This window comes from Conger conger, chromosome 3 (assembly GCF_963514075.1).
Source record: "Conger conger chromosome 3, fConCon1.1, whole genome shotgun sequence".
In the NCBI taxonomy this organism is placed as follows: domain Eukaryota; kingdom Metazoa; phylum Chordata; class Actinopteri; order Anguilliformes; family Congridae; genus Conger; species Conger conger.
Genome location: NC_083762.1, coordinates 55,351,889 through 55,368,864, shown reverse-complemented (window position 1 = coordinate 55,368,864; position 16,976 = coordinate 55,351,889). Strand labels below are relative to the sequence as shown.

The following is a 16,976-nucleotide window of genomic DNA, read 5'->3' as shown; positions in this document are numbered from 1 at the left end:
CTCCGGTTTCCTCCCACAGTCCAAAGACATGCAGGTTAGGCTGATTGGAGAGCCAAAATTGCCCATAGGCATGAGTGTGTGAGTGTGTGAGTGAATGGTGTGTGCCCTGCGATGGACTGGTGACCTGGGTGTATTCCTGCCTTTCGCCCAATGTATGCTGGGATAGGCTCCAGCCCCCCTGCAACCCTGTTCAGGATAAGCGGGTAGGATAATGAATGAATGAATGAATGTATGCATTGCACTGCTGTCACTCAATTGGCTGATTAGAGAATCGTATTAATAAGTAGGTGTAATAAAGTATGTTCCAATAAAGTGCTCGGTGAGTGTATATAATACATGTATAATACTTGAGTAAGGTACTTACCTGTAACTGCTCCAGTAAAAAAAGTAAAAAGGCCCCATGTTATTCAAGTCTCTCTGGGTTAAAGCGTCTGATAAATACATAAATGTTGAGGTGCTACACTAAAATTGTCAGGTTCAGGAGGATGAGCATTCTGATGTTTAAGAGGGGCCTCCGCTTCCCACGCCATACTTTAGTGCCCTGGCCCTGTCCTCTTGGCAGAGTTCGGGTGTTATTGATTGACTGGAGTGTTGTGAAGGGCTACTCTGGAGCTCGCTATGAAGCCATATTGCTGCATGATTGGAGAACAACAGCATTCTGTTATTGACTCTGGATTGGCACTTAAGCACTCAATGCACGTCCAGCAGTCATGTCAGAATAGATGAATGCATCACACACTACCCCAGTTCACCTCTCTGCCTCCGCGTTTAAGAGAAGATAAATTCTAGGCAATAGTTTCTTTCAGGTGACATTGCAGTGTTGCTATTGTTTTCTGGATGTCATTTTTAAGAGAAGCTAGATGTATTATAATTTATCTAAGGAACGCAATGCAAGATACAAAATAAATTTTACCAAGAGTATGTTTACAATGACTAATAAAGAAGGATGGAAATTTATTTTGTGTGACAGTGAGCCTGCTAAAACAGGGTTCCTACAGAAATTCCAAAGTTTTCATGGACGTTACCTTTAAAGGAGTAACATTAAAGGACTGTTTTCAATGGACTTGATTATATGTTCTTCTCTCACACTGCAGCTAGTTTATCAATAGATTCTTTCAGTCGCTGACAGTGACTTTGGACCCCATGAAAAGATTATATTGAAGGAACTCATACATGGTCCTACTATACAGTGCCCTCCATGTTTGGGACCCATCATTTATTTATTTGCCTCTGTACTATTTGAGATTTGCAATAAAAAAATCACATGTGGTTAAAGCTTGCCCATTTCAATGAAGGGCATTTTTAGACATTTTGGTTTCACCATGTAGAAATTACAGCAGTGTTTATAGCAGTGCACAAATCAGAGGCAAATCAAGACTTAATGGGTCTTTGTCCAAAACATAATGGAGGGCACTGTATATATACACTGCATAGTACGGAAAATAGAATGCAGGTCCACCCATTTCAGGGCATAATAATGTTAGGGACAAAGCAATGTTATGTAAATGAAACTAGTCATGTTTAGTATATTGTTGCATATCCTTTGCATGCAATGACTCCATGCAAAGGCCTGTATTACAGCCATCTTTAGCTCATGCTTGTTTCAGGGGCTAATCCCTTCTCTCTTCAGCATATGAAAGGCATGCTCAATTGGGTTCAGATCGGGTGATTGACTCGGTCACTCAAGAACTTAACATTTTTTAGTTTTGAAATACTCCTTTGTTGCTTTAGCAGTATGTTTGGGATCATAGTCTTGCTGTACCACCGGCCAAAGAGTTTTGAGGCATTCACTTGAACTTGAGCAGATAAGATGTGTCTATACACTTCACAATTAATTTTGCTACTACCATCAGCAGTTAATCATGAAAGAAGTGAGCCAGTACAGACCCAGGCCATAACACCTTGTTGTTGATGAGGTGGTATGCTTTGGATCTTGGGCAGTTCCTTCTCTCCTCCATACTTTGCTCTTGCCATCACTGATGTTAATCTTTATCTCATCTGCCCACAAGACCTTTTTCTAGAACTATGGTTGCTCTTTTAAGTACTTCTGTGACCTGTAACCTGGCCATCCTATTTTGCTAACTGGTGGTTTGCATCTTGCAGTGTATTTCTGTTCATGAAGTCTTGACAAGTCCACACCTGACTCCTGAAGAATGTTTCTTATCTGTCGGACAGGTGTTTGGGGATTTCTCTTTATTATGGAGAGATTATATATACACTGCATAGTATGGAAAATAGAATGCATGTCATTACATTCAGAAGACACTTCTATTTAGGGACTTGGCTTTTATATTCTATCCACATTTATGGATAGAAGGTTCAGTTGCCTAGTGATACGACAGCAGGGCTCTACCTGGGAATCAAACCAGTCACCTCTTGAATTATGAACCCAGGCCAATCATTGTAATACCATGTAGACATTTAGTTTATTAACTTGGGTAGGAGTGTTTTGTGACATACACACACCAAAAAGAAATCAAGCAACCATTAATTCTGCATCTGTGAATTTTCCATATTCAAATTACATGTTGGCTGATATATCACCATGGCCAACCTTGGATGTAGTATTCTGTATTCTGAATCTGACTGTCAAATTTCTTGTGCAAGCACTCCCTCTAGTGCTGACATGGATCTCCATCGCTTGAGACTCGTGACTGTGGTGTTCCTTTCAGACAACTGCAACTTGACACAGATGGGGTACTGTATGTATAAATGCCTAATATTGAACTTCAGCAGGAATCCACACTCAACATTCCCTGGCACCTTTAGGTTTATGAAGCACCTTGATTAGCTAATATTTGCTTATAGACACTGATAAATTTACTGCACGACAGATAGTTCCAATAGTGTCAGATTAGCAATAATGGGATTGCAGTCCACAGCACCAAACACAGGCTCCAGTTCACTTTCTGAATTGCTTTTATTTCCAAAAGGCTTTTTGGAAGAAAAGAAATTAACTGCAATTACCAGTAGATTGTTACAAGCATAGACCTTTCAGTAAAGAACACTCAAATGACAATGTTGTGATCTTATACCTTAAAGCAGTGCTTCTCAAACTTCCTGGTGTACCCGTGTGCTGGCTTTTGTTACAGCCCATCTCTCACTCAATTATAGCTGTTGAACATGCATTTAGGTTCTTTCATAATGTGGTTTCCTGAAGCTGCATTTATTTCCACACTGCCTACAACTTCAATATGAGTATCAAGATATTGGTGTTGGAGCTCTGCATCAAGTATCCCACATACTCGTCCTGCTGACCTTAAAGTAAAAGACTTGGAGACAACGCAACCCTACTGGCGCTTGAAGATCCCTGGCATGAAAATGTGTTTTGATATGAACTGCAGGCCTCCAGCACTGAAGTTTGAAGTCTACACATACACACATTACAATAAAGTTAGCAGATCCTCTTACCCAGGGCAACTTATCAAAGTACACGCACACAAAATGCATAGTCAAATTTCAATTTTTCTGAAATAGATTTTTATTAAGAAGATTAGCACGTTAGTTCTCCTTCTCCTGGACGGTCTTGGTTCCACGCAGTCTGCCGGTACGGCGGGCAGCGATGAGACCGACCTTACGACCGGCTGGCGCGTCCCTCCTGATCGTGGAGGGCTTCCCGATGTGCTGATGGTTACCACCACCGAAGGGATGCTCAACAGGCTAGAGGGAAATACAGGGTCAGAGGTCAGGCAACAGACTCGCTGCAGTCCTTTACTGGTGCCACATTATGGGTATGCATCATGCCACATTTACTTAAAACACTTCCTGCAGCACCTCCTATAGCACTTACTACAGAAACTTACTGTGTAATGCGGACTACTTCAAGCCGAAACTTTTGGTGACTATCAGTTGTGGTGGCTACTTGCATAGGTTCTTCCAAGTCACCAAAAAAACATCCCGTATCCACTTCTTGGGTCAAATTATCCAGACAAACCAACTTGGGATTTTGAACAGCCTTCCATTTTTATGAATTGTACACCAATCAGCCTGTAGCCTAGCGGCTAAGGTACATGACTGGGACCCAGAAGGTTGGTGATTCAAGTCTCGGGCTGTGTTCCAAACCGCATTCTAGCATAAAACTTGTACTAAATTAGAGGCAGATTTTCACAGAAATCGAGTACGAGTAGTATGCGATTTAGAACACAGGCGCGGTGTAGCCACTATAATGGCCTTTGAGCCCCCCGCATTGCTCCAGAGGGGATTTTGCCCTGCTTAGTCTAAAGCGTCAGCTAATGTGCATGTGCAATACTGTCTCGGGCTTGGGCCTGCTGCCTGAGGGATGGCACCCGTTTGCAATGGCAGAAAGAAAAACTTTGGATGGACAACACTTACGTTCATGGCCACACCACGCACGCGTGGCCAGCAGTTCCTCTTGGCCTTGTACTTGTGGTAGGCACGGCCAGCCTTCAGGATGGGCTTGTCAATACGACCACCACCAGCAACCACACCTGAGAAACACCACATACAAGCACGCATCTTAAGACTAGAAAGACAGGTTTTTTTGTTTATTATAAAACCAAATGTCACGAAACTATTACTATTTTCTTTGAAATAAAGGACACAAATGCAGGGCTCAACAATGAGGATTGCCTGATTACCCGGGGCATGTAAAATGCCGTCTCGGGACAGTAGCCTTGTAAATCACTTGTCCAGTTGGGAAAATAATGTTACAAGTAATTTTCATTTTTTTCCCCAAACAATATGTCCAATTAATAACCTGCAGTATTTGCACATTTAAACAAGCCAAGTCATTATTTGAAGTGTCACTCTTGAACACCCACTCAATGCACATTAAAATGGAACAACGTTAATCCAGTTGAGTGATAGTTACACCTGCCTTGCATTCCATTAAGAACATTGAAATGACATGTGATCTTACAGTGGGTTTAATTCAGTTTAAGGTCCATTTGATTGTGCGGTGGCTAAAACAATCAATCAATTTGAAGAACCCAGAAACAGGGCTCATTCTAATAGGTTATTTTTTTTTGGCCATTTTCCCTCCTCCTAACCTCACCAATCTGGAGAGGCTAGAAAATAAATTTCCAATCGAGAATGGAGCTAGAATAATGAGTGATTGGAATGAGCCCAAGGTCGAAGCTTCAAGAGGACCAAACTGAATGGTCCGGCGCCTGCCCTTACCGACAACAGCCCTGTTGGCGGAAGAGATGACCTTCTTGGAGCCGGAAGGCAGCTTGACTCGGGACTTCTTGGTCTCGGGGTTGTGGGAGATGACGGTGGCGTAGTTGCCGGAGGCACGGGCCAGCTTGCCCCTGTCACCGGGCTTCTCCTCCAGGCAGCAGATGATGGTGCCCTCGGGCATGGTGCCCACGGGGAGCACGTTGCCGATGTTCAGCTGGGCTGTGAGGGGAGGAGGGGGGATTGTGGTGTTGCTTTTAACAGACCAACAGCAGAGAACTCAGAGCATGTGATAGTTTAAGAGTAGAGATCTTAACTTGGTCCTGATCAAATAAAAATTTGGCGACCCAATATTCCCCACCATTTCACTGGCTACACAATCACTTGCATTCCCTACCAACTTTGACTTCCACATCAGTGCAAAACCTATTTGAGTTCTTAATTGCCCTCCTTGGTTAAATTCAGATAAATACTACTTAAATAGCACTTAAATACAACAATCGGTTTGACTAATGACCGTTAAATCCTAAAGTGGACACAGGCTGCAGGACATGGTGAGAAATCAGTAAGCCCAAGAGGAAACCTTCCTATAACAGATTCACAAAAGAGAAAACCAATGGAAGCAGGTGTGTGAAGACATTTACAAAGAAAACATTTCTGACAGCACCTTGCTAAACTAGCAAGCGGTACAAAATAAGCAATGACGTTTTAAAAATAAATAAATTAAAAAAGATTTTAAAAAGTCTAAAGGTATGCGGTTTACAAATTGTCCTTTCTGAAACCTTGAAGACTGCAATAGGTTCGTTTCACAAAGTATTATCCTCTTCCCTTGAACCTGAGTGCAGAGTGTTTCTCTATTAGCTGAACGTCACAGCCACTATCCTTACCCTTCTTGCCACAGTAGATGAACTGTCCGGTGTGGATGCCCTCAGCAGCAATGAAAAGCTCTGTCCTCTTCTTAAATCTGTAGGGGTCACGGAAGGCCACTTTGGCCAGGGGGGCTCCACGGCCAGGGTCATGAATGATATCCTTAGAACAGAGGATGGGTTAAATTCAGTGTGCATATCCAAATCTATGGCACACGTACCAGGGATATTATGTTTTCTATGAGGTATTAGCATCCTTCAAACATGTTCACAAAAGCCAATTTACGCACAAGAAACGAACCAAAACATCCATTAAAAAAAATTCTTAATCCGTCTTCATATCAAAGTACATACGAAAATGATTGGATCCAAACATCAACGTCCAGACGCATTTGATACTGTGTAGAGGACTTTCTTCCATCATCAGACCACAGACTAACAGGCTACATCTTTCTTTATGGTGTCTGGATTTAAAAAAAAAAAATTATATTAAATCATATTAAAATAACACCTTACCTTCACGATCCCTTTGATGTAGCCATGGCGTTCAGCGAAGTCGATGTGCCGGAGTTTAGCAGCACCTTTCCTGTGCTTAACATGGGCTTTGAAGACGGAGCCCGCACCTTTTCTCTGTCCCCTGATCACACGTCCCATTGTGAACTGCAGAAAAGCAAAGGGAAAAGATGCATCAAGTTAACCAACGGTAGCAAATTTTTACGCACGTTAAACCCACTAATGCTTACTTCTTATAATCGGCGTGTTATAGATAACCTGAACGAGAATAGTAATACACAAGTCAGTTCGTACAACAAATTAACTTAGCTAGATGTTAGTCACTTTTAATTTCATATCAAAGTTGTCAACTCAAGGAGCTAGTTAGCTTGCGAAGTTACCCATGACAGGTACCGTAAGTTCATAGGTACGGAGTAGCGCCGTGGCTATCTAATGCACCAGCAAACCAAACAGACTAAACTAACATTTTAAGTTAACTACACAATTTCTCGTGAGCGTTCGATGACAACTTAACGGTATCCGTGCATTGTTATGATCAGGCCTCAGTTTACACAGATGTAAACGTGTGGTACGGTATCGAAGCATGAACCATTTACAGCTGAATGGCTAGCTGTACGTATTGCTAGGTGGCACATTTGCGGTGATGAACATCATATAACATTTTAACGTACTAGATCGCACTCTAAAATGTAAAAAAAACAAAACACTTATGTCTACATTGTTGAAGTTAATCACGTTGTTTGAAGGGAGTAGAATTTAGCCATTAGACGACACGCAGCATCACGTCGGCTGAATGTGGGTCCATACCAATACACCCAATATATACAAACATTTTCACTGCAACACTGGCAAATATGGTTTCAGAAAAAGTAAAGATGCATTCTATAAGTTATATTCTGTATTGAGATGTGATACTTTTAAATAGATGGGGTATTTTTTAAGGAGATTAAAACAGATTCAAATTAGGAAATGTTGTCGCCGTTCTCCTACCTAAACCCGGTTGACGCAAAGAGGAAGTTAAAGAGAGCGACACGCTTTTTCTTCCGGACAAATACACGAGGAGGTTGATGGGAATTATAATCGAAACAAAGGAAACGTTTGCGAAGACTATATTTTAGTTGAAAATATACATTTGGTAATGTAATCAGACAATTGGTTTGGATAACGTTTGTTTTATATGTAAAAGTAGGTCGAAACGTTTTCGATAGCTTATACTGGTGTATTATGGGAAATGGAGTTGCGAATTACTTCTTTAGAAAAAAAGGATAATTCCCTTGAGTGAGGCTTATTTAACCAACTGGTCGGGATGAGTCGCTTGGAATGTTTACATTTTTGGGACATTTTAATTAATTAATTAATTAATTAATTAATTTATGTATTGTTTATTTATTATTATTTTTATTTTTATTATTTTTCATTATCGGAGTGCCTTGGAGCAATATCATCTTCACCAACAGATGGCAGTCAGATGGGGGTATACAGTTGTCCACTTGAAATAAATATAAACAAATCTGGCCACTGAAGCTGTATGATATCTTGGAATCGTTACAAAACATTCCTTTTTTCAAAATAACGATGCAAAACACTGAACAAATTAACTCATTTATATTGATTATTCTATTGAATATGTGGATGGTGAGGAAATACAGTGCAGTCCATAAGTATTTGGACAGTGATATAATTTCTGTTCTTTTGGCTCTGTTCTCCAGCACATTGAATTTGAAATGAAACAATGAATATAAGGTTAAAGTGCGGACCGTCTCCCTTAATTTGAGAGTATTTGCATCAATATCGGAATATAATATAAGAATTACATTTCTCTTCAAACATTGTGTCTCCATTTTAGGGGACAAAAAGGAATTGGACAGCTGTTTCTGATTAGTCAGGTTTATTTCATTAGGGTTCGTATAAGAAAGTGTTCAGTATAGTGTTGATTCTAAGCTTTTGATTGCCTTTGGGGACTGTTATCAGGGATGGGCAATATTTCTGATACATGTATTTAAAATCTGTATTTGAAATACAAAATTAGTATTTTATGGTGTAGGAAAAAATCTCATGTCATTTGTGTCAAAATACTGTTCTGTATTTTTGTATTTTCAAAACACCAAAAATACTTTTCCTACCCATCCTACAAACCCTGTCATGCCCCAGTCCAAGTCCTCTCCATAGGTCAGGGCCATGGTTTTCATTGCATGCCATTATGCGTACACTGCCTCAAGATGTTTTACACTCAAACAACCAATCAGCTGTTCTTTTAACCCTTCATTAAAAATCTAGGTATCTAGGTAAATAAGTGCAAATGTGATGGTGATCAAATTTATTGCAACTGGGTATTTAAAAGGAGATTAAACAATATTTCATGATCGGTCATGTCCCTAATTACTCTTTTGCCATACAGTACCTTGCTTTGGTGGTATAGACTAAATGCAGTGCCCTACAAAAATATGGACCCTGCATTGCTCCAGGGGAGGATTGTCTCCTGCTTAGTCTAATAACTGCACATCGCTCTGGATAAGAGCGTCTGCCAAATGCCAATAATGTAATGTAATGTAACGGAACAGTTGAGTGAACTTTGCTATTTCAAATCAATAGATGAATTTGAGAATAAAGTACAGATAATCAGACGTGGTATATTTATATGAATGTTTTTTTTAATTTTATTTGTATATGCGTTTTACCATTTTACAGAAATATCTATTCTGGGGTTGTGCCCCCCATTTTCAGCTGTGAAAAAGGATGAACTTAAAAGTAAAGAAACAAAAGTTGAATATTTGGTAGCATAGCCCTTAAACTGCATCAAGTCTATGACCCATTGACATCACCAATCATTTGGTATCTTCTTAGAAAATGCCTTTGCAGGCCTTCACTGCAGCCGCCTTCAATTGATATTTGTCTTATGGGGTTTCTGTCTTCACTCATCCCTTCAGCAAGTGAATTGTATGCTCGATTAAATCAGGTGATTGACTTGGCAGGCCAAAACTTTCCATTTTTTCCCACTGGTCAATGCTTTGTATAGGCAGTGTGTTTGGGCATTGTCTTGCTGCATGATAAGGTGCCAGCCATCCTACTGCTTCTGTAGGGGAAAATTCACAGAACAAAAGATCTCCCTCCTAAAAGCATGATAAACAATCACAAGTCAAAATCAGACTGAACCTTGATGAGCAGGCTGGTTCCTCCAAAACTCTCGATGATTTATGCTAAAAGTGTATCTATATGTGAGTGACTTATAATCAATATATCACCTGTACGCTGCTTGTTATCAAATCAAATGAACCTAGAACCTTAATTATAGCTGAGCTTATGAAAACGCAAGAAACCACAGTGAAAACTGTTGAAATGAGAGCAAAGAATGCAAAGAATGCAACGTACATTTACTCACTTAGAAGAGAATATTAATCAAATGTTGAGTATGTCTGTATATTTTCAATGATTACTGCTGCTTAGTTCGTTTTCGAAAAGTGACCCATATGTGGAAAAATACAGAGTGACGTGTGTGTTAGAGGCAGTTCGCGAGGGCGGGGGCATCCTGAACTTTGTACAGAGTTGGCCGAGCATCCCTGAACTTTGTACAGAGCTGGCAGAGCATAAGGACCTTTGGTGATTTGCCACAATGATGTTGTGGGAGGAGATGTGGGAGGAGTTAAGATAAGAACAGTGTGGGTGATTTGCCACAATGAGGTTTGAGGAGGAGTTGTAGGAGGAGTAACTGTGTATAAAATGGGTGTAAAAATGGCGGCCCAGGTCCATGTTTATGAAAAAACTGGTCCGGCTTTACGCACTTGTGCTAAATAAAGTCTGATTTTCCTGAAGAGCTTGCTGCCATGGTGTCTTTTCCCTCGTGAAGATGTTTTTTGACAAATTGGAGATTTGGGCTCTGTCGTTTCCTAGACACGACACCCATTGCCATGACACACAATACCTCCTCCATATTTCAGAGTTGGTGTCAGTTAGTGAGCCCAAAAGGCAAGAGGTACTCATAGTGGCCACTAGGGTGTTGAAGGCTGTTTTCCACTCATCACCCACACAGATGCTGACCAGGTGATAGGCATTGCGAAGGTCAAGCTTGGTGAAGTACTAGCAGTCTTGAAGGAAGGAGAAGGCAGAGGAGATCAGCGGAATGGGGTAGTGGTTCTTTACTGTGATGTCATTAAGCCTGCAGTAGTCAATGCAGGGACGGAGTGACTTGTCCTTGTTTTCAACAAAAAAGAAGCCAGCTCCAGAGGAGGAGGGACGGAGCAGATCGGCAGCCAGGGAGTGGTGCTGGGGAGCAGGTTGATCGCACAGTCAGAGGAGCGATGAGGAGGTAGGAAGCAGGCCTGGGACTGACTGAAGACCTGTCCGACATCATGGCAGACAAGCGGGATGGAGGACAGGTCAGGAGGGGTCTCAGGAACAGCAGGTGAGGAAGTAGGCTGACTGTAGGCAGACAGGAGACAGGATTGGTGACAGTTGGGTTCTCCAGACCCAGTCGACTTGGGGGTTGTGCTGGAGTAGCCAGAGATTCCCAGCCAATGGACCAGAGTAGGGCAGATAAAGTTCTTGTCAGCTCCCGAGTCAAGCAGAATCCGCACTTGGTGTCGTAACTCCTCCCAGGAGATGAAGGCGAGCAGGGTGGAACAGGAGGTTGGATCCATGGTGGCGCCCATCAGGACCCCCTCTTTCACTGATGGGCGTTGTCTTTTAACAGACCAGGTCCGGCCCAGTACAGGCAGAGGCGCTCTGATATCCATCTCTCTTTTGCGGGGAAAGACTTGGCGCATCCGACCTGCATGGGTTCAGTTTTGGGGTCTCTTCTCGGGAGTAGAGCCTGGAGCAAGGAACAGGAGCAGGTTGGGGGTTGTCCAGTTCCCGGACTGGGAATGTTCCCTCAACCGAGTCCACATGGATGGCCAGGTCGAACAGGGCATCCAAAGAGGAGGATAACTTGCACGTGACCAGCTCATCCTGGATCCAGTCAGAAAGCCCATTGCCAGCCTCGGCTATGGAGTTCTGTGTGGGTCCAGCCCGCCGAGGCTGGCAGGATTTGGAACTCAATGGAGTAATCAGCAGCGGAGAGATCACCCTGGCGAATACGGAAAAGTTTGCAAGTGGCAGCAGGTCCAGAAACAGCCCGGTTGAAGACCCTCCTTGTTGCTGCAGAAAAAAGGGTGAAGAGCCCACTCTTGGGCTCTGCCAGACAGAAGGGTTATGACATAGGCCACTCGGGAACATTCAGTGGGGAATCTAAATCCGAAAAGCCAAACACAGCGGGTAAAATCAGAACAAGAGGGAAATCCAAAAAACAGAAATCCAAACAAAACAGGTCACACGGGAGATCAGACAGAAATAAATACTGGAGAGTATGGCTATGGCACATGACACATGAGTGCAACAAACAGAGGGGTTTAAATACACAGGTAATGAAAGGGAATAATCAGGTGTGCAAAACAATCAGGAAGTGACAGACAGATGGTGCTTTGGACCATGTGCTGTTACCATACTTTTGGAAGGCACTGGATGGAGAGGAGGCATTTGAACCAGCAGTGGAGGCTTTTTTAATGCTCACCAAGATTATTTTATTTTATTGTTTTATTGTTTATTTCAAAATACAAAATACTGTATTTTATTTTGATAAATGTTTTGGTGGCAGTATTTTGTAGTTTATTTTGAAACATTTATATTTGGGGTATTTTTAAATAAGAAAAAAAGCTCAGAGACATAGGCCAAACAGCAGGCTTATTAAAATGAATTGTTTGGAACATCGTTCAGAAAAAAATGTTAGCGCTGGTAAGCTTAGTATTTGCAATGGGGCTGGTAGGCCAAGGAAGACCAATACAGTTGATGACTGATGAATTCTCACCATAATGAAGAAAAGCTCCAAACACCCATCTGACAGATCAGAAACTCTCTTCAGGAGGCAGATGTGGATGTGTCAATGACTACTCTCCACAGAAAACTTCACAAACAGATCTAGAGTGGCTATAGCTGCAAGATGCAAACCACTACAGTAGTTGGCTGAAAACAGGATGGCAAAAACAGGATGCCCAGGTTACAGTTAGCTAAGTACTATCTAAAAGTGCCTATGTTCTGAAAAAAAATTAAGTCTTGTGGACAGATGAGACAAAGATTCACTTGTATCCGAGTGATGGCAAGACCAGCTGGTCCAGAATGCTGCAGCCCGCCTGATCACCAGTCAGCCCAGGTCGGCTCATGTCACCCTGCTTCTCATTGGCCTCCACTGGCTTCCTATTGCCGCACGCATCCGATTCAAGGCCCTAGTGTTGGCATTTCAGGCTGCTAAGGGGACTGCCCCAACTTACATACAATCCTTGATCATTCCCTACTCCCCAGCTAGACCACTCCGGTCTGCCAGCTCTGGTCGCCTTATGGTTCCCTCACTACGAGCACCTGGCGGTCGAGCTGCACGTTCACGCCTGTTTTCCGTTCTGGTTCCTCAGTGGTGGAATGACTTACCTACCACTGTCAGGACAGCAGAATCCCTCCCCCTATTTCGACGCAGACTAAAAACACACCTTTTCAAACTCTACCTTAGTCCTCTCTCCTGATTTCCCCCGCCCCCCTTTCTGATATCCCTATCCCTTCTTGTCTAAAGAAAAAAAGAAAAAAAGAAAATTGCACTTATGATGACTATATGTTTAAAACAGCACTTCCTATGTATTTTCCTAGTTATGGATGTGATGCTTTGACTTGTGGAAGAACCTATGCACTTGTAAGTCGCTTTGGATTAAAAGCATCTGCCAAATGACTAAAATGTAAATGTAAATATAATGCAAAGTGTGGAAACTAAAAGGAACTAAAAGAAAATGCCCTGTGAAATGTGGTGGTGGGGGTGTTATAGTTTTGGCATGCATGGCTGCCACATGTGGTGGCTTAGATGCCTTCATTGATAATGCTGATGATGCTGATAGCAGCAGAATGAATTCTGAAGTGTACATTTAACAGTGCTTCATCCCACAGCAAGACAATCATCCCAAACATGCACCAGCGCTCTGTTTCTTCTCAATGATGTTCCAAACAGTTCATTTCGGTAAATCTACTATTTGGCCTATGTCTCTGGCTGTTTTTTCAAATTTATCAGTTGTTCATATGCCTCATAATGGCTTCCTTGACTGTCACTGGCACAACTGGTCCTCATCTTCGTAAACACCAATATCAGACTCCAAAGGCAATCAAAAGCCTCGAATCAAGACAATACACTGAAAGCTTTCTTATACCTGCCCTAAAGAAGCGATTGAATACACCTGACTCATGTACAAAATGGGATATAGTTAATACACAGATCACCTGATATGGTTGAAAATACCCTCAAAATAAAGGTGACAGTCTGTATTTTAACATAGTTAAACATTGTTTAATTTAAAATCCAATGTGTGGGAGTACAGAGCCAAAAGAACAGAAATGTCCTGTCAGGTTCTGTGTTTTTCGGTATCTGTTTTGTCTAAGTTCTTAGCGTTTTTTATTCTTGTCACCCTCTGTGCTCACCGTAGTCTGTCTGTCAGTTCATTTACTATCACTCATTCATCTCACCTGTTCTCCATTTAGTATCTCTGCCTCCCACTCCATAAATGTACTTCCTTCCTGTCACTATATCATGTGCCTCATCCATTTCTCATTGTCTGTTTGTTTGTGTTGTATTTAAGCTTGTCTTTTTCAGTTCTCATTGCTAGTTTGTGTCCTGTATTCCGAGTCTGTCCCTGTATATTCCTGTCCCTGGTTCTAGTCTCCTCTTCCCTTGTATTTTTTCTGTCGGGTTTTTGCTCTGGTTTTTGGACTCCCTGTGTTGTTTGGATTTTGTTTTTTTGCTTTTGCTGGTTTGGTCTGTCTCTTTGGTTTTTAAACTCTGCCTGCTTTATGATTGTGCTCAGCCTACCCCTAATGTGCCTGTCTGCCTGGATTACGACCACTGCCTGTTTCTGGATTGCGTTTTCATAGTGTTAAGTCACGTTAATTTAGATTACATAGTAGATAACGGTGATCTACAAATGCGGAGTAATTTTAAAAGATGTGTGAATATTTCATTTAGCCATGGGTGTCAGGGTTTGGGACAGAGGAACCAATCACAGACTCTGGGATAACGTGAATAAGGCAGGCTTTAATGGCAAGGGGCAGATCCAAACCATAGTCAAAAAACAAGTAATGGTCAGAATCAAAATAGACAGGTACATGAAGGGCAGGCAGAGTGAGGAACATGCAGAGTACAAGTACGGGGAAGCTAGACCTGGGGTAGGGATCAGAATAATAGAAAGACGAACTCGCAACAAGAAACTGAAAATGACAGGTTTAAATACACTACTGATTGACATACAATGAGACACAGGTGAGAGAAATGGCAGGAATGACAGGAAGGAAGTCCATATAAGGAGTGGGGAGGTGGAGACACAAAATGGGACACAGCTGAAACAAATGGATGAAGGTGAATGGAGCAGGAAACAGACAATGGAAAGCACAAAGCTAACAAAAGGCAAAAATGCTGGGGACTTAGACATAAAACAGATAGCAGCAAAATACAGAACCTGACAGTGGGTATATCATGGATATTGGCATGGATGGAACGCAAACTGACCAATAGAGACAATGGACCGGACCTATCCCTTGTATAATTTCCTTTAACATGTAGAATTCTGCATTTATTTGGTTTGAATGTTCCTGTATCAGGAGTGTTTATATGTTTTGCCAGGAGAGTTAATTGGTGCATAGCGGGCTGATGGAATCAGTGTGTGCAACCCATCCTGCACTCTCTTCCCCATATTTAACCTGGCAGCCTCCAGCACACTTTGCAACATAGCCAACAACCTCTGATTCACTTGATACTCTGAACAGATGCTCATGCGGCCTCACAGTATCCAACAAAGTAAACCAGTTTAGCAGGGGCTGCAGCTATTGTGTGCACTGGGCCCCCAATTTGCACAGTAATTATACATGAATTGATGATGAAAACCTTGTTGCTTTCTGGTATCATGGTAAAGGGCTGAGCAGATTAAACAAGAAACTGGGCTCCTAGTAACCCTTGAACCTGATTAAAAAAACAGTAAAAGACTGAGGCTATTTGTGTAAACATAAGTAAAAAAGTTTTACCGTTATTTTTACAGAAAGGTTTACAAAAAATGTTTTCAGTAACATTCCTGGGGAATTAAAGCCACCATGAAAAGGATTCAAGATTTGTGTGTGTTTTGTGGCTGACCCACTGTAATTATGGATTATTAATTTGTCAGACAGAGATCGTTTTGGCAGACCAGGACGCCAAGGTCAACACCCTTACCCTTCCAATAAATTTAATCAGATCTCTTCAAACCCCAGTGAATCAGGACCCCAGTTTCAGAGCTCCAACAAAAACAACCAGAGCTCAAAATAGGTTTCCTAATTTCATACTTATCATTTCCCCTTTCCAACCAATATATTCTATGTGTTTTGTTAAAACACATGGTGCTCACTTCTTCTCTTGCCTCTCCAATGGATCTATAGATTACCAGGCCATGTAAGCTATTATTGATGTACGTAGCACTAGAATACTTAGCAATATTCACAAAGACTCACTTCCGGTTATCCCTATTGTGTATGCATTAATAAAAAAATATTCAAAAAAATAAATATCTTTGTATTGTATAGCCACTTTTTACATCAAAAGACATTGTGAGGTTTTCTTTTTTTTAGTTTCTGTTCATCCATTTACAAGGTTGAACATTATTCAAGGGCTACATTAAAAAGGGTCACATCGTCATAATATATAATCGTTCTGAATATCTTCCAGAGACATTGAACACAAAATCTATGTATTTATTTCATCATTTTTTCATCTGAAAGTTCCACTGGGATGTGAAAAGGGAGAACTGATCTAAAAGAGCTGAAAGGCTTCAGAGCCAAAAGGGATATAGGAGAACAATGCATACAATGCACAGACAACAGAGCACAGAAAGGATTAAAGTAACAAATGCTTGCTGAATGACTTTTCAGTCATTCAGCGTTCACAAGTGTTTAAAGAAATTACCCATTACTTGTAAATGAAAAGAATTGAACAGTTTTGAATAGAAGGATTGCTTATTTTAACACAGATCAGTACATCCTGAATTGGGGGGGGGGGGGGGTCAGTTTTACATTGTGTAATGTTTTACCACGAGATCAATTCTGTTTGTGCAAATGTATCTCTGCTGTCAATCCTTGATTACATTTCTGGTACTGAAGTAAAACTACTTTTTGGCCCTGAAATAACTTTAAGAAAGCATTTAGCATTCACTCAAAGAATTCAACTCAAGACAGGAAAAATGTTTTTACTCTGATCTTTATTCTTTATTGTGTATCACTGGTATTATTCTATTTATGTTCTGTGTATCTAAGATGCCCTCTTGGCCAGGTTTCCTTTGTTGATGATATCTCAGTGGGACTGCCTGGCTAAATCAAGGTTAAATAAAATAAAAAATATTTGATCTGTACACTGAATTGCTTGGTTAACACAGGTCTCCAGCA

At 41.4% G+C, this 16,976-nt stretch overlaps 1 protein-coding gene across 1 annotated transcript; it reads right to left on the bottom strand.

Annotated features, from left to right (window-relative positions):
• Positions 1 to 3,457: 3,457 nt before the first annotated feature.
• On the bottom strand, positions 3,458 to 7,611 carry rpl8 (ribosomal protein L8). Its single transcript, XM_061235664.1, has 6 exons — positions 7,506 to 7,611; positions 6,519 to 6,662; positions 6,024 to 6,165; positions 5,140 to 5,358; positions 4,333 to 4,448; positions 3,458 to 3,660 (listed from the first exon to the last, which is right to left on the bottom strand). The coding sequence occupies exons 2-6, from the start codon at positions 6,654 to 6,656 to the stop codon at positions 3,502 to 3,504; spliced, it is 774 nt and encodes a 257-aa protein (XP_061091648.1). The 5' UTR covers positions 6,657 to 6,662; positions 7,506 to 7,611; the 3' UTR covers positions 3,458 to 3,501.
• Between the last annotated feature and the right edge of the window lie 9,365 nt (positions 7,612 to 16,976).

Excerpts from the sequence above, each read along its gene's own strand:
- rpl8 (XM_061235664.1), bottom strand. The coding sequence starts at position 6,656 with ATGGGACGTGTGATCAGGGGACAGAGAAAAGGTGCGGGCTCCGTCTTC. Across the intron at positions 6,166-6,518 it reads ACATCAAAGGGATCGTGAAG|GATATCATTCATGACCCTGG; the intron begins GTAAGGTGTTAT and ends CTCTGTTCTAAG. Across the intron at positions 3,661-4,332 it reads TGCGTGGTGTGGCCATGAAC|CCTGTTGAGCATCCCTTCGG; the intron begins GTAAGTGTTGTC and ends ATTTCCCTCTAG.